The sequence below is a fragment of the Ochotona curzoniae genome, unplaced genomic scaffold (genome assembly GCF_017591425.1).
Source record: "Ochotona curzoniae isolate NIBS_2020 unplaced genomic scaffold, NIBS_Ocur_1.0 scaffold_4683, whole genome shotgun sequence".
Classification (NCBI taxonomy): domain Eukaryota; kingdom Metazoa; phylum Chordata; class Mammalia; order Lagomorpha; family Ochotonidae; genus Ochotona; species Ochotona curzoniae.
The window spans coordinates 2,009,533-2,031,950 of record NW_024467121.1 but is presented as its reverse complement, the minus strand read 5'-3'; the positions used below and the strand labels follow the sequence as shown (position 1 = coordinate 2,031,950).

At 37.7% G+C, this 22,418-nt stretch overlaps 1 protein-coding gene across 4 annotated transcripts in view; it reads left to right on the top strand.

Moving 5' to 3' along the window:
- The first annotated feature begins 203 nt into the window (after positions 1-203).
- MINDY3 (MINDY lysine 48 deubiquitinase 3) overlaps positions 204-22,418 on the top strand; it is an 82,508-nt gene continuing 60,293 nt past the window's right edge. Inside the window, exons 1-4 of one of the 4 annotated variants that reach the window (XM_040968321.1) lie at positions 204-528; positions 13,798-13,877; positions 17,270-17,330; positions 20,080-20,253. In XM_040968321.1, coding sequence (XP_040824255.1) covers positions 435-528; positions 13,798-13,877; positions 17,270-17,330; positions 20,080-20,253 — 409 coding nt within the window. In that variant the 5' untranslated portion in view covers positions 204-434. Of the gene's footprint in view, positions 529-13,797; positions 13,878-17,269; positions 17,331-20,079; positions 20,254-22,418 lie in introns of those variants that run through there. The other 3 variants (XM_040968324.1, XM_040968323.1, XM_040968322.1) reach the window with 3 other exon arrangements.

Sequence of the window (22,418 nt, the reverse complement as noted above, 5' to 3'; positions counted from 1 at the left end):
CTTCCAGGGGTGAAACAGGAATGTTCTGGCATCCAGAAAAGTCTTCATCGGGATGCAAAATCCAGCACCCCAACAAACCGCACCCAAGCACCTCTCACAGCTTCAAGGGCCGCCTCCATAGCCCTCCGCAGCGCTCTCTGCCCCCCACTTCCGCTTCCGGGGAGAGCCCGCTCACGGTCGGGGTGAGCGTGAAAGAGGAGCGGAAGTGGCCTGGACACTTCCGGTAGGGAAACTCCTGGCTGCCGCTCGGGACACAGCTTGACAGGCGCGGTCGGTGCAAGTAGCTCTCTCTGCCTTGGCTCTGTCCTCTTGCCCCGGTTTTGGAATTCATTCCTGCCCGCCTCGTCCCGCAGTTTCTGCTTCCGAAGCCGCCCCTTCCCCATGTGCCAGGGCAGGAGTCCTGACAGCCAAGACCCGCCCGCCTGTCCTCGGTCATGTCCGAACTGACGAAGGAGCTGATGGAACTGGTGTGGGGCACCAAGAGCAGCCCCGGGCTCTCCGACACCATCTTCTGCCGCTGGACGCAAGGTAGCGGGGCGGGACCCGCGCGCCTGGCCGCCCCGCGCTGGCCCGGGCGCTCCCGGAGCGTTCCGTCCGCCCGAGAGGGCGCCGGGGGAGCTGGGCTCTGGGTCCCCGGGAAGGTGGTCGCCTCGGGGAGCGGGGTGTCTGTCGGCGGAGCCCGGGAAATTCCGGAGGTTCTTTCTAGAAAGCTGCTGCGGCGTTGGTGTTGTCCTCCTGTGTGCGGTTGCGGGGTGGGCTCGGTAGCCAGGTGTTCCGCGGTCCCAGGCATCCCTGTCATGGGGACGCTGCAAAATGGCTCTGTGAGTCCCATCGCTTCCTGGGCGGCTCTCACCACTTGGATCACAAGTTTTCTTCCGAAGACCATTCATCACCTAGCTCGCTGGCGAATCCTCGCGCCCGCTGTTCCAGACGCCTTCTAGGAGGAATGATCCCTGGTGCTTTACATTCCGAGGTTAAACCTGCCTCTCATCTAACTGCAGGTGACCGCAGATGAGGAGCAGCTGAGGAAAGGTTCAGGAATGCCTGCTCGGAAAGCACTATTTTATAAACAATTATATAGAAAATGCCTACTAAGGGGAGCAGGGGAGGTGTGATCATAGTACATATAAATCTCTAGTTCAAAATGTGTGTTATATAGCAAACATTCAGAAGTATTTTGAAAAAAAAATCCCTCCTCTTTCCCAGATAGGTCTGTTTTAACAGCTGGTAAAAAATCTTGGCTTGTCTGACCCACCCTGTTTATCTGCCAGGTGAGAAGAAAGAGTGGAAAGGTTAAATGACAGGCCAGACTCAGAGAGATACAACTGTCAATGAATTCCAAGGCCTCCATGTTTAAGCACTGCATGTAGTTAGTTTGGCTCTTTCACACATTAAAGCAGTTAATTGATTTTTCTGAAATCTTGAAAACCTGCCTTTGCAGATTTTTTTTTTAAACTTACCTCCTATTTATGCTAATCATGAATAGTTATTGAAAAATTTACTTCCTTTGTAGTCGGTCAATATTAAGGCTAGTCAGCCTTGACTGTATTTGTACTGTGGGCGGCTTCAAGGACAAATCAGGGAGGCATTCATTTGTCAAGGTGATCCCAGGTGCCCTTGTCTGTAACAGATAGTGTCAGACTTCTAAGGTTGTTGTGAGGATTGAAGAACCCATAAATACATTCAGGTGCTTAGCCCGGTACCTGGCATACAGTACACACTCTGTAAATGGTAGCTGTTCTATCAGTTTCTATAGCTTTTAATGGAGGACTAAACCAAGGATCACTCTGGCTTTGCCTTGACAATTACAAGGAATTATTATTGTTTGGTAACATTCTAAATAGAACTTTATCATGGCACTTTAGAATGCTTTAGTACCTTTTAGTCTTACAGAAATTCTCCCTCCCTCCAAATTCAATTTAATCAATACTGTTTCAAAAGGAAAGATTCCTTTTTGTTCTGTAAAAGAGTACAGTCGTAGGTTAATATGGACATTTATTAAATTTTAAGCCAACCTTGTAATTTTTAAGTAATCACATCTGAATGAATGGGGTCCAGTTACTGGTATTGGTATGTTCATAGGTATTTGCATTCACTCAATCTCAGAAGGCTTTGCTTGTTATCACTGTGGCAGTCCTTAGGAATTTCAGAAATATGCACAAGACCTTGCTTTGCTTCATTATAAATGTACCATCAACTCTGGCGTTCTTTTTTAAGATTTATTTTTTATTTGAAAGAGTTATCAGAGAAGAGAGATTAATATTCCTTCCACTGGGTCCACTCCCCAGATAGCTGCAGTGGCTGCCCAGAGCTGGACAGGCCAGGAACCCAGGAGCTGCTTCTGGGTCTCCCACATGGTTGCAGAGCTGAGCTGGTCAAAAGCCAGAAACAAGGAGCTTATTCACAGTCTCCGATGTAGATGCAGGGGCCAAAGGATTTGGGACATCTTCCACTGGTTTCCCAGGCACATTAGCAAGTGGAAGCAGAGCAACTGGGATTAGAACTGGTGCCCATATGGGATGCTGGCACTGCAGGCAGAGGCTTAAGCTACTGTGCCACAGTGCCAGTTTCTCCCTGGATATTGTTTTTTAATTTGCAAATTTAATCCCTATAGCTTTCTGCTTTTGTGTGCTCAATTACCTGTAGTCTTTTTTAATTTAAAAAAATGTATATTTTTTTTATTTCATTAGCATCTCTTACTCTTCTGCTTTTGTTCCAGTTACTTCCTATTGAGACTAGGTGGAATAGGAGTGAGGACAATCAGCATAACATAGCATTCGTTAACCATCTCTAGTAGTTCCAAGCTGAGGGAATAGGGAGTTCTGCATGGGATACTCTAGATAGGCCTAGTTTCAACAATAAATTTCAGCAAACACTTAGACTAACTGAGTTGGTCATGGAAATGTCTGAAGAATGTTCCAGATGGAGAATAGCCATAATAAAAGACTTAACAAAAAATATTCCAGGGCTGGTGTTCAAGGTTAGTGTGGTTGGCGAAGGAATGAAGGGGGTTGGGGATAGAGAGTAACAGGAAGTGAAGTAAGAGATAATGTGGTCCAGATCAAGTAAGACTGTCTAAAAGTCATTGCGAAGACTTTGGGCAAGGAAAAGACAGGATCTGAGTTTCTAAAGGCTTGATTTGGCTACCATGGATACAGTTTGACTACTGAGAATACAATATAGTGGATCGAGTTAGACCACAGCATCAAAGTGGCCAGTTGCAGCGATCCAGGGACAAGATGGTGGCTTGGACCAGGAGAGTGGGGGTGATGGTGGAAAGTGGTCAGACTGACCATGTAGATTAATTTTTAAATAAAGCATTTGACTTCTGAGAATTTGTTTTCTCTATTGATTGTCTGGCTTAGTGTTTGGCTGTCTGGAAACCATCCAGTGGCTTCTATTTCAATCCTAATTATGCTGTTGCAGCAAAAGCGTGGGTGTGGCTATATTGCAAAACTACTACTTGTATAAAAGTAGATGGAGGCTGTATTTTGCCAACCTCTGACAGACTATAAACACTTAGAAACCATTTTCCCTTTCCTCCAGGTTTTAAGTTATTTTTGTTTCACCTACAAATTGATCAGCCTAATTTTGCTACTTTTGGCAGTTCAGTGTTTTGAAGGACTAGGGCTGTAGGTCCATTGGCTTTGGTGGTTCCAGTTATGGATAGCTTTTGTTATATAAAACAATGAGATTGAACAAATGACTTAAGGACAGTGAAAGATCAGTTTAGGCAAAGAATAATACGTATTCATTTGGGTTTAAAAATTTGAAGTATGTTTGAACATTTATTGAAAGGAGCAGACTTAACATTATATTGAAGTTATAAACTATATACCAGTAAGTTTTTTTTTTCCTCTAATGCTGTGAATTTCATTATTTCAAAGGTGTCATTGTTCTTGGAAGCTTGTATTTCTTTTAAAATAGTTTTTTTTTTTAATATCTAACATACCTAAGGCGTAATTGACGTAAATACTGTTTTTTAAAATTCAAAATTTGTAAGCATATCTGACAGTTAATTCCATAGTAGTTTCTTTTTTTTTTTTAAGATTTATTTATTTATTGGAAAGTCAGGTATACAGAGAGGAGGAGAGACAGAGAAGAAGATCTTCTGTCTGATGATTCACTCCCCAAGTGAGTGCAATGGCAGATGCTATACCGATCTGAAGCCAGGATCCAGGAACTTCTTCCAGGAGCAGGGTCCCAAGGCTTTGGGCCATCTTTGACTGCTTTCCTAGGCCACAAGCAAGGAGCTGGATGGGAAGTGGAGCTGCTGGGACAGAAACTGGCTCCCATATGGGATCCTGGAGCATGCAAGGAGAGGATTTAGCCACTGGGGTATCATGCCGCTAGGCCATGCCGCCGGACCCAATAAATTAGAATTTTAAAATATATATATGTGCTGAAACCAGATGTAAGGTAGAAAAATACATGTACCATGTATTGTTTACAATTAATGAGCTTATTCATTTTAAAAACATATTTATTTTTATTAGAAAGTCAGAAATACAGAGAGGAAAGAGAGGAAGATCTTCCATCCATTCATTCACACCCCAAGTTGCCTCAATAGCCAGAGCTGAGCCGATCTGAAGCCAGGAGCCAGAAGTCTCTGGTTTCTCACATGGGTGCAGGGTCGTAAGGCTCTGGGCTTTCTACTATTTTCCTGGGCCACAAGGAGGCAGCTGGATGGAAAGTTTCAAAGACTTTTTGTTTGAAGATTTTAATGTGTCATATGTTACATTTTATTATGCTTTACAGTTTTCAAAAATCTTATATAAACATTCATGCAAGCTAGCAAAGGACAAATATAGTCATCCTCATTTTTATGAACGAAGGCTTGGTTCATATTATTTGCCTCAGTTGAGATCACATAACTTGTAATAGTCAAATCAGGTCTTCCTATGGGCTTGTGTTTACATAGGAGACCAGAATCACGTAGGCTATACTTGTCAGACTGGTTTCAATAATATCTATATGTATGATAAGCCATGAAAATAAAACTGATTTAAATAGTATATATGTATAATAGGTCATATGGAAAATTGCAAAGAGAGTCATGGCTTATGCTTAATTGCGCTTTAAAGTGTCAAGTTGAGAAAGTCTTCTTGTAGTAATACAGAATTGTGTATTTTGGATCAGATGCTAGATGGGTAATTTCTCATCAAAAAGGAAAAAGAAAACATTTTGCAATAATTCCTTTCAAAAAGGAGGAAGTAATCTGCATATAAAAATACTTGACAAATAAAGTGACTCTTTGTCCTAAAAATTTTTAGATAAACTTTATTATAAAGGAGAAGCCTAATGAACATAGTCTTATTTTTGTTTGGTATGTTTAATTTTCATTTATCTGACTTTCTCATTTAGGCTTTATTCCTTATCAGTTAACACGCTCAAACATGTTTACTGGAATTAAATAAAATTTGACATAAAGCATATTTGCCTCAAGTTTTCTCCATGCAGTTTTAATATACAAAGTACAAAAGTGGCTCAGTATTACAAATTGGGCAGTTCTAACTCTAAGCCATAGCCAGGGATTTTGAAAGTTACATTAGTAGGGTTTTTAAGGTATGCAGAAATTTACTACTCATTCACTCTTTTGTGCATTGAAATCTTGACAGAGCCTAATTTCTCCTGTACTGGGGCATAATCTGGATCTTTCCCATGATCATTGGGCAAACAGGAAACCCTCTTGGCTTTATCTTTTGTTCCTAGGTTGTAGCATAAACTAATGGTCTTAAAGTGATACTGAACATCCTTAATTGTCACTTAATCTTTAAAAACTTGTCCCATCCATCCATCTCAATTATTTTCAGCTTTCTGTTTATTCCACTACCCAACTCCAAAGATGCTGTATACTGCTGGAGAAAGTTGGGGACAGCATCAAATACATTTTGCACTTAAACATTAGCTAAGCCTTCAGTGGTCTTCTTGGTTCTTACCCTTGTCAGCTTTTCTTGTTTCTCAGAATCAACATTTTCCACAGTTCTCTTTCCTTCTTACTCCCCTTACTCTGACTCCCTTTGCTCTTTGTGTACATGGTTAACCTGAAAGCCTTCTAAGATATCCTTGACTCCCTTTCCTGTTTGTGTACATGGTTAACCTGAAAGCCTTCTAAGAGATCCTTTGTCTCCAAGGCCGATGATGTCACATTTTATTTTCTTCTTCTCCTGCTTCGTTTCAGGGATCCTTAATGTTCTCAAAAGTTACTTACTATTTTAATATGAAAATTTTAAAAGCGAGTAAGACCCCGGCATTGTTTTTAATCTTTTGCAAATCTCTTTAATGTCTAGATCATTAGGCAATAGCTGGATTCTCGTATTTGCCTCTGTTGTAATATGTTTGGCTGAGATATATGCAGAAAATCTTGTCTTGAACAGATATGTGATTGGATATGTGGAAGTATTTTAATAGCCACTTGAGGTAATTATGGGTATTCTTTTTTTGATATGACTCCTAAACTCAAATGGTTGTATGTTAGAGATTAGTTGTAATATGTAATCTGAGCTATATCAATGAACTTTTCAACTCTTGTTAAATTGAAATCTACTGGTTTGTCTTCTGTGGATGGATCTTATCCATTGATTTGTAAAGCCATGCATTGGTCGTATGGAAATTATTGGCACACCAGCTGATGATGACCTTGCAAATGTTAATATATTGCATTTTGTAGTTATCAGAATCACTGTTTATTTTGTTACTGTCACTGGTGTTCTCATCTGAAAAATTTGTAAGTATTGAGCAACTATCACACTGAACAGTGATGGACTGAAGTTTCCCAGTCATTGCTTGAAAGACTGAAATTTTATCAAAAAGTGCTACCAATTATTTTTCTTTTACTGTTGAGTTCAGTTAATGCATTTCTGAGAAAATGCACCCAAGTCTGAATAATTGTAGTTCGTTACAGTACTTCCAAAGGAAAGTAGTGGTCCTCTTTACAAAAAAAAGGCAGCTAGTTTAGCTTGCAGTTCAATTGTATGTGAAGGCGCTGGGCATTTGGTATTGCAGTTAAGACTCCCCAATTAGGGTACCTGTGTCCCATTTCCAAGTACTTGGGCTTAGTAGTACTTGGTTTATTCCTGGTATTGCCAACCCTGGGAAGCAGCAGTAATGATTGGAATGATTGAATTCCTGCCACCCATATGAGAACAGGATGGAGATCCAGGATTCCTAGTTTTTGCAGGCAGTTGGTTGTGAAGCTGCTCACTAGGGGCGCCTGCTGGCTCACTCTTTTGGTATAAGTGAATACAATCTTTAACCATGGTTTTCATTTTAATGAGTTATCATACGTTAGAATGTGGCAGAAGTGTTTTATGGGTAATTTTTATTTTGTTAACAGAATATTTTTAAGAAAACAGCTTACAAGCTCAGTATTTAATAAAGCCAATCATTTTCACTATATCAAGCAGAGTATTTTATGTTAAAATTATGTGTATCAGAGAGAGAGAGAAAATATGATCATGGTGGTGTTTACTAGTACAATGATACCACTGCATTTACACCATCACTGTGAATATCCACAACGTGAAGAGGACAAGTAATGCTTTAATGTTACCTTGGAAATCATTGTCACCACTACTGGAATCCCTGGAAAGATCTCCAGAACTTCCAGAGGAGGGGGTCTGGGCACCGTGCTTGAGTACCTCTACTTTTGGCCAGTCCTACCATTATAATACCACACTTATCGCCTCTTTTTTTAGGATCACTTGGGGTCTTCAAACTTCTGTTTTCCTGTCTAGTCGTTCTTTCCACCGTTTCTTTTTAAATTCACATCTTTCAGTATACATAAATAGAATTCTTTCTGCAACTGTCTTTCAACTATCATTCGATTTCCCTTCTACAAAACTTGTATAGAAAGTAGTTCATTTTGGTTCATTTTCCTTATTTGAATCACACAACTTTTTCCTTTAAAATTTGACTATTCTCTCTAACACTCCAAATTTATACTTGTAGTATTCCCAGTGAAGTACTTAATCCAGTATTTTAATTTATTTCTTGTCTTAGTAGCACTTCTAACAGTGAACTGTAATTTGCTTCTGAGTGTTAGTTTTTATGACTCCTATGTTTTCCTCTTTCTAATCTCTAAGTCTTCTCTGCTTGCTTTTTAGTGTTTCTAACTTCATTACCTTTGTCCTGCATGTTCTTACTCACTTTATCTGACATGTGTAGAATACAGGGATTGCTGTCTGCAATCCCATCTCCTACCCTGAGCTCCACACCCCTGTTTCTCACTTCTATATGTTGCCAAATGGTTTCTCACATTTTAAAAACAGATTTATTTATTTATTTATTTTTTATTGGAAAGGCGGATATACAGAGAGGAGGAGAGACAGAGAGGAGGATCCTCCATCTGATGGTTCACTCCCCAAGTAGCTGCTATGGCTAGAGCTGTGCAAATCCGAAGCCAGGACCCAGGAGCTCCTCTGGGTCTCCCACACGGATGCAGAGTCCCAAGACTTTGGGCCGTCCTCAACTGCTTTCCCAGGCAGGGAGCTGGATAGGAAGTGGGGCAGCTGGGACTAGAACTGGCGACCATATGTGATCCTGGTGTGTGCAAGGTGAGGCCTTTAACCACTATGCCATTGCGCCAGGCCCGGTTTCTCACATTTTTGAAATTAAGCTTGGTATACCTAAAAACAATATTTCCTATTCACTTCACCTACCAAACTTGAACAAGCGTTAAAGCAGTATTGAGGAAAATGGGCAAGATACTTGTGAGGCCAGACAGACAATAAACAAGTAAATAATCATTACTGATTATGATAAATATAGGTTTTGTGTAGGACATCAGTGGGCGGGCCCGGTGGCATGGCCTGGCGGCTAACGTCCTCGCCTTGAACACACCAGGATCCCATATGGGCACCGGTTCTAATCGCGGCAGCTCCACTTCCCATCCAGCTCCCTGCTTATGGCTTGGGAAAGCAGTCGAGGACGGCCCAAAGCCTTGGGACCCTGCACCTGTGTGGGAGACCTGGAAGAAGTTCCTGGATCCTGGCTTCGGATCGGCATAGCATGGGCCGTTGTGCTCACTTGGGGAGTGAATCATTGGAGGGAAGATCTTCCTCTCTGTCTTTTCTCCTCTCTGTATATCTGACTTTTCAAATAAATAAATAAATCTTAAAAAAAAAAACAGTGGACTACTTAGGTTACTTAGAACACAGCTGTTTGAAGAGTTAATGAGCCAAACCCTGTGTAGCTTAGCTGTATGAAGAGAGCAGGGGAAAGAGCATTGCATGCAGAGGAAAGAGTGGACGAGGCCCCAAACAGGGGAGGACTTTGGACAGTTGGAAGCTCCTAGCGTCTCACTATAAGTAATTTGGATAGAAGGAAGTGACAGTCACTGGATTAATCATGCATCATCTTTTTTAAGCCATGAAAAGTTTAGATTTCATTCTAATTGCAGTGAGAAGCCACCGAAATGCTTTAACACAATGTGACAAATCTGATTCTATTTCTAAAATATTTTCTGGCAACTCTGTGGTAACTAAATCAGAGTTGGGAATGAAATAGGGTGGATTGGGAGGATTTTGTTGGAAGTATGAGAGATGATGGTAGTTCAAATTGACATATGGACCAGAGATATGGGATGGCAATGTACATTTTCAGCATAGTTTTGGGAGCCTTGAACTAAGAGGACCTTATCTTAGGGTGAAGCCTAAAAAAGTGGCCAGATTTTTTTTAGGGAAAGGGTTAGCAGATGTGTCAAGCAGAAGGGATGTCATGTATAAAAGATGAGAAACCAGAGAGAAATAGAATATTTGAGAACCTGAAAGCAGCTCGGTCTGCCTGGAGGGTAACTGGGGAGAATGGCAGAGGATAGTGAAGTAGAAGAAGGCAGAAGCCAGGTTATACAGACCCATGTTAAGGAATGTGGTCCCTGAACATTCCTGGAAACTGGAGCTAAGCTGTATTAGTAATGGAAATCTAGGAAATACAGAAAATTACCTTGGGAAAATGCATACATTAGACAACATAGAGTGTGGCACTGTGACATAACGTGTTAATCCTGTGCCTTTTCGAGTCCCAGCTGTTCTGCTTCTGATCATTTCACTGCTAATGGCTTGGGAAAGCAGGGGAGGATGGCCCAAAAGCTTGGGTCACTGTGCCCATGTGGGAGTCCTGGAAGAAGCTCCAGGCTCATGGTTTTGAACTGGCCCAACTCCAGCCATTCCAGCTGTCTAGGGATTGAACCAGCAGGTGGAAGATCTCTGTCGCTCTTTGTCCTCTCTGTAATTATTCCTTTGAAATAATAAATATTTGAAAAATAAAAATAGATCCTGAAACAAGACCTGTGGAAAAGTACATTTAAGAAGAGCTGATTAAGGAGAGGACACTTTGGAATGAGTAGGACCAAAATACAAGGAACAAGCATTTATCAGAAATTGGGGTCAGTATATTTTTAAAAGATTTATTTATTTTTATTGGCTAGGCAGATAAACAGAAGGAGATCCAGAAAGATCTTCATCTTCCATGCATCTTCCTCAAGTGGCTGCAAAGGCCGGATCTGAGCCAATCCGAAGCCAGGACCCAGGAGCTTCTTCTAGGTCTCCCACATGGGTGCAGGGTCCCAAGGCTTTGGGCCGTCCTCGACTGCTTTCCCAGGCCACAAGCAGGGAGCTGGATGGGAAGTGGAGCTGCTGGGATTAGAACCGGTGCCCCTATGCAATCCCAGTGCATTCAAGGCGAGGACCTTAGCCACTAGTTTACCACACAGGTCCCCTGGTGTCAGTATTGTAAAGAATTCCCTAGGAGAGTAAATGAAATAAGAAGTGAGAAATAACCTGTAGTTGTTGGTGAACTTGCGTGACAGTGCGTGGTAGACACATAGGTTGAAAACTGGATTATTTTGAATCGAATACATATAGATGACTAGATGGGCTCATGGAGGGTAAGGATGAAGGCTTGCTAGTTGGAGATTTTGTTGGAATTTTGAGAAAGTTTTTTTCATTCTGGATATGTGAGATACATGCTTTTTTTCAAAGAGTGAAGGAAAAGAGAGAGGATGATATGGACTGAAATTCTCTCCAGCATTTCTTATCTCACCTAGTGTTTCAGCCTAGGAATTTCAGAGACGGCTCCAATTCCTTGCACCAACACTTTGCCTCACATACTAATCAAATCTTCGTTTTACCCTAGAAATATTTTAATTCAGTTTCTCTTTATGCTAGTGCTTTTTATTAGGTAAGTGTTCTTTTAGGGCTGTTGAATCAACTTTCTCTGTGTTTTGCTTCTTTAGAAGAAGAAACAAAGATTATAATGATCTTAGGATCCTTGGTTTAAAGACTTGTGGGTGGATCATGTTTTTTTTTTTTTTTTTTTTTTTTTTTTTTTTTTTTTGCAGTATTTGGTGCCTTCCTCCAATTTATCATCCATTCTGTCCTACTTTAGATACTGCCTTTATCTACATTAAATTTCTTATGAATTCACTAACTTTTCCTGCCCCACAAAAGCTTCAGTAAAGATGGTTTCCTTCCTTGAGTTTCTTTTTTTTTTTTTATTAATTACATTGCATTATGTGACACAGTTTTATAGGTTCTGGGATTCCCCCGTCCGCTCCCCAAACCCTCCCCGCATGGTGGATTCCTCCACTTTGTTGCATAACCACAGTTCAAGTTCAGTTGAGATTCTTTTATTGCAAGCATATACCAAGCATAGAGTCCAGTATCTTATTGTCCAGATAAATTCAACAGCTTGTTGGGGAGACCATCTCTGGTCTGAAGGTAGAGCTGGCAGAGTATCATCCTGATCAATTAAAAGCCCCAACATAACATCACCAACAATTTACAACGTTATAGAATTAGTGGATATAGTATTGAGTAACCAATATGTTAAAAAGAATGCAAGTTCTTAACCACATCCTGTGACTTCTTCATTGACATTTCGATTTTAGTTTATATACAGCCGGGTTCTATACACCTTAAAATGGCTATGGATTACTATTCAGCTGTCTCGTGTCTATTTTCATTGTAGTATTTAGCTTTTTATAGGGCTGAAGCATAATTCTGCTGTACCTGGCTTTTTTTTGGGCGGGGGGGAAGTCTAAACTGGCTTCTAACTCTAACAACACATGTGTCAACAGTTTAGGTGCAGAACAATTTTAAGGAGGGGTGTGCAGAGAAATATTCATGCCCTAGTGAGTAGTCTTTGTGTCCCACCTAGTAAGGTATAAGTGAATCCACGCTGACCATTTCCTGTCTGATTCTAGGCTTTGCTTGTTGTTCTCTGCCTATCTATTCTAGATTTTTTGTTTGTTTGGGTATTTGTTTGTTTTGAGGGGTGTCCAGAGCGATCCTGATGGTCACTGCCAGAGAGGGTGTGGATTCAAAGTTGGAACGAAATGAGAACCAGATGAGCTCCCCTCCCTAGTCCCTGAAGGAAGTTTACTGTTCTGTTTCTGCGGACTGCTCAGGGTTTCTGGCTGTTGTTCTGATTCTCTTGGATCCTGCAAGGGAGGATTTGGACTTCTTCCATCCCATGTGGTAGATCCAAATGGGAGTGGGTGACCTCAGAGTTCTTGGCCTCCGAGGGCAACTTTGATTTTCTTTTGCCTATCCTTACCTCTGATCAGCCTAAGAGTCATCTGTTAAAAATGGATAAGGTGGAGTAAGTCATTCATTTCTGTACCCAAAGCTCTGTCTTCTTTCTTCACTTATTTTAGTAATACTGGCTTTAGATCTGACTTCATCTGGATAGTTTCCTCCTCCAGACCAGGAATTTTTACTTTTATGTATATATCCTAGATGATTATTTTGACATCATTTGATGTTCATTAAATATTTGATAACTGATAACTGAATTGTAACTACTAATGAAATTTTATGGATTCTTAACCTGGCGGAATTGTTCAGGATAAAAGCACCAAGGTGTAGGAAAGTAAAGTGATTTTCTCAAGGTCACCAGACAGTAATTGAATTTTCCTAATCCCTGCCTTTGGGGCCTCTGAAGAGCTTTTATTGTCTGTTCAGTCAGTGATGATTAGATAATATTTAAAATAATACAGAGTTGGGCCTGGCGTGATGACTCAGTGGCTAAGTCCTTGCTTTGCACGTGCTAGGATCCCATATAGGCGTCTGTTTGTGTCCCAGTTGCTCCACTTCCCATCCAGCTCCCTGCTTGTGGCCTGGGAAAGCAATTGAGGACTGTCAAAAGCCTAGGGACCCTGCACCTGTGTGGGAGACTTGGAGGAAGCTCCTGGCTCCTGGTTTCAGGTTAACTCAGCTCTGACTTTTTTGGGAACTTGGGGAACAAACCAGCGGAAAGAAAATCTTTCTGTCTCTCCTTCTTTCTGCAGATGAAATAAAATATGAATGAAAATAAAATAAATCTTTATGAAACTAATATTAATGCTTAAATCTTTTAAAAAATTAGTAAGATTATCAGTATGAACACATTCTCTGTGATACAATTTGTGCTTCAGAGAAGGTGACTGAAAGGCTTTAGTAATCAGAGGACGCTAAGTAGAAAGACCCTCAAAGTTATGTTTGAGTTCAGTAGACCAGTTTTCTTGAAGGCAAGTACAATTATTGTGTGTTTTTTAACTTGAGTCTACATTTTTTCTTGGTAAAGGGTATTCTGGGTATGAGTTTGTGTGTGTGCATGGACACTCATATATGAGGTTGTGTGATTTTGGGGCAAGGAACAAACAGATCCTTGGCTGTTTTCAAAGGATTTACTTATAACCCTGAAATAATAAGTCTGATGCCTTGAATATGTTTTGCTGTTGTAAGTGATTTCTCTGAAAATTATTTTAACTGTTGCTTTAATTATGTTTTTAATCTTTGCTGCCTGCTTTCATTTTAGGGTTTGTGTTTAGTGAATCAGAGGGCTCTGCATTGGAACAGTTTGAAGGTGGCCCCTGTGCTGTTATTGCGCCTGTTCAGGTAAAATAGACTATGTTACCAACTCCTTGGGGGGATGCATCCAAATATTTCATTATTTCACCTTTTGTTTTTATTATCTGTACTCTAAGTAATCATAAACCGTGACCAGTTAACTTTTTAACTTTTGCTCATGCAAATTTCTGTACATATGCTTAACAAAAATGAATATGAATGTGGTATATGTGTTGTTGATTATTATCTTGTTGGCACTCATTTTCAAGAAAAAGTAATGGGTTTTCCCTCACCTTCTAAAATATAGAAAATACTTATCCTTTGATGAAGATCTTGATGGATGATAACATTTTATACTCCAAATAAATGTAATTCAGTTCTATCAATATGAATTTTCTAAAAAGTTGAAGTTAATATTTTCATGGCCTATAACTTTAAATTTTCAAAATAAGTTGGCAATACATATAATTTTAGGATATAGTGTTGACCTTTCTAAATAAAATCAGTGGCAACTGATTTTAAGCAGAAATTAAAAAACAAAAATATTTTCTTTGTGTTAAGTATGTTTTATCTACATGTTTTTGACTTTGAATCTGTTTTATACCTTTTTAAGCTTTGAAGGGAGATTTGCTATAAATTGTTATTCAAGGATTTTCAATTTACTATTATTTGCAGTGTCTGAATGGCATTAATATGCGTTGTAATATGTAGAACAATTCTGAACAAAATCAATAGTTGCTATTAGGTCAAATTTATTAAGTTTTAATCATGTTTTGAAAATATGTTTAAATTGACATTAATTCATTGGATATAAAGAATACAGTCTTCAACTGTCATAGTTAGTTTGTCTATAAAACTCAATCCTGCATAGACTTACGTTATTAAATTAAAAACTTATGTCTCTAAAGGAAAAAAAATCTTGGATTTATTCAAATAACAGTCATTATAGATTATAGTCATCTTGGTATTTAAATTTTTGTCATTTTAAATATTCAAATAGCAAAGTTGATCTTTAATTAGTAAAATTATTTCTAAATTTAAGGATTCATATTTTAGAGTCATGGAATACAAAGAATTTAAAAGTTAGTAGTTACAGCTGTCATAAGTAATTGAGGCAAATTTTGATTGCCAGTAGGATCTTATCTGAGCTTGCAGTTTTGTCTTTTGCACATATAATCAGACTATGGATATAGTGGTTATGGATACTGCTATGGATATTACTGGTTAGTAATAATACCCAATTGCTATTATTCAAAGTCAGTTAATGTTGTTAAATGCCTGGTATATACCATGTGCACTTAAAATCCAGTGTATTTCCAAATTATTATATTTTCAAGTGATGTGTATTGCAACAGGGAATAGTTTTGTTCAAAATCCTAAACCTGTATTTGTGTAACTTTGATGTAATACTTTAGTTTAAAAGACATGTAAGTTTTTTTAGTGAAGGAATTTTCATTTATAAAGTCAATTAAACACATTGAGAGTGTGAAAGAAATGAACAAATCTAGATATTAAGCTGATTAAATGATAAGTAATGACATACCATTGCTAGAAGGAGGTTAAAGAATTAACAAGATAATAGTTCTAGATCTTATTACATATAACAATATATCACAGATTTGTTGTATCATGATAAAGCAGGAACTCAGATTAGTGATGGAATTCCCTAATGCTAATCAGTTTAACTGGTTGGCAGTGTGATGGGAAAAAAAGTAAATTACATTATGTCACATATCAAACTATTCCTGAAATCATGTTTAACCATGTAAAAAATTAAAATTTAATCATACAGAAAAGTACTTACAGTAGCAATAAAGGAATTTGTCTAATACAATGAATGCGTTATGAAATAGATACAAAAGTAATTACTAAGACCTCAGTGGTGAAAAGCAGGTAAGTATGCGTTGAAACAGATAGAATGATGCTGGACAGGAAATGAGTCAAGATACTCAGTCCCACTAGAAATTTAAGAAAATCAAAACTACAACTAGATACTATTTTGTTTTCTAATTTTTAACCATAAAATTGTTGCTGGTACATCTAGGGATGGTGTGATCACATGCTACTGTGTGGGACACATTTGTGCTTTCATTTTTTTGGAAGAAATTTTATATTCTAGTCAGAACCATAATAATATTCTTTGATGCTATATTTTGCAACTGTTATCTAAAGAAATGTTTAAAGTGGAAAAATTTGTATTTTAAAAGCTCAATTATTTATGGTAACGGGATATTTTCAACAATCTAATGTGTAGTAATGAAACTTAATATGAAATAATAGATTAATAATGATTGTTATTAATTTCGTAGAAAAAATGAACAAATGGAAAACATATACCCATGTATTTCTCACTTGCAGTGCAATTAGAAATAAGTATGTAAAAAGGAACTGTATCTCAAAATGATTATGGTGATTATATCATGGTGAAGTAATACATGTCCTTTACTGCCAAAATTTTATAGTGTATTTGCATTACTCCATCTTAGGGTAATGGTTATTTGGGGGGAAAATCGGAAGCTCTTGATTTACTTCTATGAAAATATTGTAGTATATTACTATTTGTTAAAATGATTTGAAAGGAATGCTCATTAGGTGCCAGGTAATATGCTGAGTATATTACAGTGGTTTTTTTCATGTAATCCGCAATGCAACCTTTTAATGCCTGGATTCTTAGTTACCCTTAGTAAAGCAATAGAATTATAATTTGTTTGATTGAGAGCAGTACTCCTGCTCTATGTACTTAACACTGTCAGATTTATGAGTTATCACAGAAATCTGATTTTGTTGGCTCTGTCCTAGACATTCAGCCTTCTTACGTGTTGCTTAAGAGTCTGCGTTTTCAATTATGCATTTTAGATGCAAGTTACACTTTGAGAAATTAACAAATGTATTACCCTCAACTGACAGTAGCAGATAACCAGTGAAACATAATTGACTAGCTTAAGAGAAAAGTTAGAAATTAGTTCAATTTTTTTTCTTAGTCTAACAGATTTTTCAGTTAAAACAGAAAAAAGTTCTGCTTAAAGTATTCTTGTGTCATAGACCAAAGCTAATGTAGCAGAACACTTTTCTATCTAGATTTCTTTTATCTCAAGTAATCTAAGAAAAGTGTAGACTGGTTGCTCTTTTACATGGTCTTCACCTTGGGAATGAAGCAGTAAGTTTCTGTAATTACTAGGTATGTGCCCATTATTTGAATCTGTTTTTCTGTGTCTCGGAAAATGTGTTGTAGGAACATTTTATAGATCTAGAATTAAGTTTGTGTTACTATGTTCTTAGTAAAGAGTATGAAGCTGCTATTGATTATGGAAAAACCCATTTGAGTTATACATACGCCAAAGAATAAGAGAAAACAACTTAATTTTTCTCAGTTTTAAAATAGTAATATGAGAAAGTATTTATAATGCATTTATTAATATCATTGCTTTAATTATATTAAGGCATTTCTTTTGAAGAAGCTCCTGTTTTGTTCTGAGAAGTCTTCCTGGAGGGATTGTCCAGGTATGATGGCTATCTTTTACAACTTTGACTCCATGGGGCAGGCATTTACCACAAACTGTTTCAGAGTGCCTGGGTTACAGTCACAGCTCTATGCCTGATTACAGCTTCTTGCTATTTTGCATCCTGAAACAGCAGGTGATGGTTCAATTAGTTATGTTTTTGTCATCTATATTAGAGAACTGGATTAAGGTTTTAACTTCTGACTTTAACCTGGCTGTTGCCAGCTGTTGCAGGCATTTGGAGAGTTAATCAGGTTTTAGGACATCTCTGTGTGTCTCTGTCTTTTGAATGATGATATAAATAAATAAATAAATAAATGAAATGGTCAAGCATTTACTCCATTCTCAGTTTAATTTTAAGAGGCAGAGACAGACACAGAAAGACCTCCTACTTCTCATATGCCCACAATGACCCCAGTCGGGGACAAGGCAGGGAAGCCAGAACTCACTTGAGGTCTCCCAGGTTGGGCAGGAACTGTTACCTGCCATCACTGTTGCCTCCCAGGGTCTGCAGTAGTGGGAGGCTGGAGCCTAGAGTGTCCTCAGGCACTCTTATATGTGACACAGGAATCTTAACCGTTAGGTTATCAGTGCGGATTTTTTTTTTTTTTTGTGAGACTTATTTTTAAGTGTTCCAGGAAGTTTCTTAAGTAGTGACTCCATATTTTGAAGATTTTCCTAGCAAAGGGATGTAAGGATAATATGTATAAGGGAAAAAGCCTTTGACTTCTTGTGAACACTGGTACATGTTAAATGATAGCATACCATCGACAGTAGCAAATTTGTTACTTATTCTTAATTATTTTGAGAAAATTTCAGAATTCATTCTATTACTGCCTCTTTTGGAATAATGCCTTTCATAATGCAATTAATTCTGAATAGAATTGCAAATAAAACTGTCAGTATTTGCAACATGACTTAAGTCAGAAATAGGAATGGTGCTACTTGATAATAACAAACATTTGCATTCCACTTGACAGTTTACAAAGATCTTTCCTTTATTTACACAATTTCATGTGAATCTCACAGTGCCCTCTGGAAGAAGTAGGATATATTACAATCCCAGTTTTGTATATGAGGACATAACAACCTCCATTCTAAGTCATAATGCTAGAATCTACTACTCATTTAGAAATTAAGAGTTAAGGTATTACTCTTGTTTTTGGTAAATACTTTAAAAAATTTATTGGAAAGTTAAATATACAGAGAGGAGGGGAGACAGAGAGGAAGATCTTCTGTCCAATGGTTCACTCCCCAAGCGGCTGCAACAGCTGGAGCTGAGCCAATCCAAAACCAGGAGCCTGGAGTTTCTTCTGGGTCTCCTCTCCCACATGGGTGCAGGATCCCAAGGCTTTGGTCCATTCTCGACTGCTTTCCCAGGCCACAAGTAGCGAACTGGATGGGAAGTGGTGCCACTGGCATTAGAACCATTGCCCAAATGGGATCCTGGCAGATGCAAGGGGAGGATTTAGCTGCTATGCTACCACATTGGACCCAAGGTATTACTTTTTTTTTTTAAAAAAAAATTAATATAGTAATCATGAAAAGTATTTAAACATTCAGTAGGTACTATTAATGACAGTTTCCACAAACTTTATAATTTTTTTTTTTGTGGAACTACATCAACTTTGCAGAGCATTGTCATAAATCCTGCAAATGCTGTGGTGGTGATTCTATCATTGTCATAATTCCTGCCATTAGAGAATTTATATTCCATTAGGAAAGACTAGAACCTCTTAACATTTTATGTAAAAGGTTTGCACATATTACCTCTTTTATGTGAAAATTTCAGAAAGTGGTCCTAGTTTTGGAAAGTAATCAATTTGAAATCAGCAAGTGGGTAATATATGAAAAAAAAATGGTCTGAATACTTGTACTATTTTCTGAAAATTCTCACTGTTCATATAGCCTCAAAACTGAATGACTAGGGCCCAATGTGATAGTGTAGTGGTTAAGGTCCTCGCCTTGCACGCCCGGGATCCCATGTGGGCACAGGTTCTATCCCAGCAGCCCCGCTTCCCTTCCAGCTCCCTGCCTGTGGCCCGGGAAAGCAGTCAAGGACGGCCCAAAGCTTTGGGACCCTGTACCCATGTGGCAGACCCGGAAGAGGCTCCTGGCTCCTGGCTTCAAATCAGGGCAGCTCTGGCCGTTGCACTCACTTGGGGAGTGAATCATCGGATGGAAGATCTTCCTCTCTGTCTCTCCTCCTCTCTGTATATCTGGCTTTGCAATAAAATTAAATAAATCTTAAAAGCAAACACCAAAAAATGTGAATGTCTAGTTATTATTGCCCTGCTGGTGTCACAGATTGTGGTAGTGTATGTGTTTATGATGTTCTTATGGAACGTATCTACTTAGTCTACTGCGGACTAATTCACCAATTGAAAGGATCTTAGCAGGTTGTTGTAGTTGGTGGTTGAGTGAAGGAAACTTCATGACTTACATGCTGCATTAGCATTTTAAGACAGGGATGATCAATTATCTGATTATTCCCAGCAGCATTTCTTTTCATGATGTTTAATTCTGCCTTTTTCAGAATTTTTGTTTTTAAATAACAGTGCTTAGAGGTAGCTTTAACCCTTAACCACAGGTTTTTCTAAAACATAATTTTAAAGCTGTTGCTTACATAGTTTTTCACATTTGAAAATGCTTGGTTTCCATCATTAAATTAACTTATATTGATATTGTTTGTGTGACAGGGTTTTTTGTTTTTCAGATAAAACCGTTGTAATGCGTATTTTTATTTTTAGAGGAAGAGCGGAAGGAACTCCTTTGTCACACTTTATGTGATATTTTAGAAAGTGCTTGCTGTGACAACTCTGGATCGTATTGCTTGGTTTCATGGTTAAGAGCAAAGACGACTGAAGAACCTGCTAGTATTTCTGGAAGTCCTGCAGAATCTAGTTGCCAAGTGGAACATTCTTGTAAGATTCATTTTTATTTACTGAAATCATTTCTTCTACTTTTGTTTTAAAAAAACTTAAATTTTGAAAAACAGATTTCTAACTTTCCTAGTCTTTGTAGCTTAAGGTTAATTCATGAACTTTAATATTTTAAAATTTTTTCAGTTATTTCAATTACTGAAAGATAATTTTGCAAAAAATACATCTCTCAAAACAATTTTTTAAGTTACAGTGAGCCTCTCCCTGATAACAATGTCTTTTGAGTGTGGAATGCTTATTTAGAAAGTCTAAAGAACATATGTATGGTCTTTGGAAAGTTTATGAAAAACGTATACTATGAATAAACCATGAATTTAAAAAAAAATTTTGCAACAAGGTGAACTTTCTTCTTAAATCCCTTTTTCTTTGTATTTCTTTTAAGTGTCCTCTGTTTCAGATGCCTTGTTAGAAAGGAAGGGAATTTTTTATGTCAGAAAATTTCTTAAATAACTAGTTGCTTCTAAGAGCATTGATGGATAACATTTTCCATTACATGATATTTGTCTTCTTTATGAATTTTTAGGACATTGTTGTAACATGGATTATTTTAAGGGAGCTTTTAAGCCCTAAGTTCATCATGCCTTGATTGAATTTTTCTCTTTGTGAAATAATAACTATTCTCATTATTTATAGAAATTATGCTCATCTATTCTTGGTCTTTGATTTTTGACAGTCTAATGTGATTGACCTAAAAATTTGCTGGAGTGAGCAGAAAAATGGAAAATTCTGGTGGTATTAAAGTAGATAAGAATTGCTTTTCTGATCTGGTTTTCAGGGATAATATTGTTAATAGCTGGTTTTTGATAATTGGTAGTCCCAAGTACTTAACTGAGGAGGTTACTAGTTTTCAAAGAAACCAGGCATCTGGTTTATAAATTGTTTATAAATTTCTTTCATTGTTATAAATGTGTTGCTTTCCATATAAGATTATCTGTAAAACATTTCCGCCTGCTTAGCTGGGAAATCCCTGTGCTGTCAGTGTCTTCTCTTTTCTTCCTTTGTAAATGCCTTACACCTGGAAAAATTCGAATAGTAGTGCATTTGCGAGAAGTAATTTTAGAAATTTAAACAAATAAATTTATTTCCTTTTTGTGACTTTTATATATATCTTTTCATAAAAAAATTAACATTGCTAGAGCTGGTAAGGACAAAGACAACTAATGGATAATATTCACAAGAATGATGGTCAAATGTCGTTTATGATTGCTTTTAAAGCATTTCCTAGCTTTTTCTGGTTACATGTAAATATGTTTAGCAGTTTTGATCAAGATACCAACATATTGAGAAATGAATAATTTATTATTTTTTTGATAAAATAACAAAAGGTGTTTTCAAGAATATGAACTTAGAGCCAACCTGTTTGTTACTATATGGAAATACAGTGAGCCTTTTTTTTTTTTAACTTTGTCATTAGTACCTTTGTTATGCGGTATGCTTGTGATAGAATATGCTCTTACATCTGTAGTGATAGGTTAAGAAATGGCCTTTTAATGAGTTAGCTTTTGTGCTTAAGTAACTAATTTATATGGGCATATTATTTTCAATTTGCCTCCAAAAGACACGTTTTAGTAACTTCCCAATTTAGCTTGTGCTTCATTTTAAAAATTGACATGAAATAAACTTTTAAAATTATTTGTAATATTGTGTACATTTGAAGTGTTTTTTTGACCTGAAGGTTTTAGAATTTACTTTACATATGACAAACAGAACTCACATTAAAATTCTTATTCCATGTAACAATCTATTTACCTCCTCTTTCCTTTATTCCCAGCAATGTTCTGTTCTTGTGTTTTATTTTCCACCATCCCTGCCTGCTAAGCTTTTTATTTTGCTTGCCTCTTTTCTCTAAATTTCTGTCTGTGTTTACTTTTATAGTATAATTAGTGTTGTTAGGATAATCAAGCACTGCAGAACATTTAGCACAGTTGGGAAAGGGTTCCGTAGAATTTTTATTTTATCCTGAAATTTTAAATGTGAAGTGTTTCCCCCTTCATTATATTACATTCTGTACAAGCATTAATTTCATTGGCTTGTGTAATGTGTGTTGTTTTTGCTTGTTGGTAATGCACAGTTGTTTGCTGTAGTGAGTACTCGGGTTCAATTTCAGTTTGTTTCCCATGAAAGCCAAGAGATTTTTAGAAGTGATT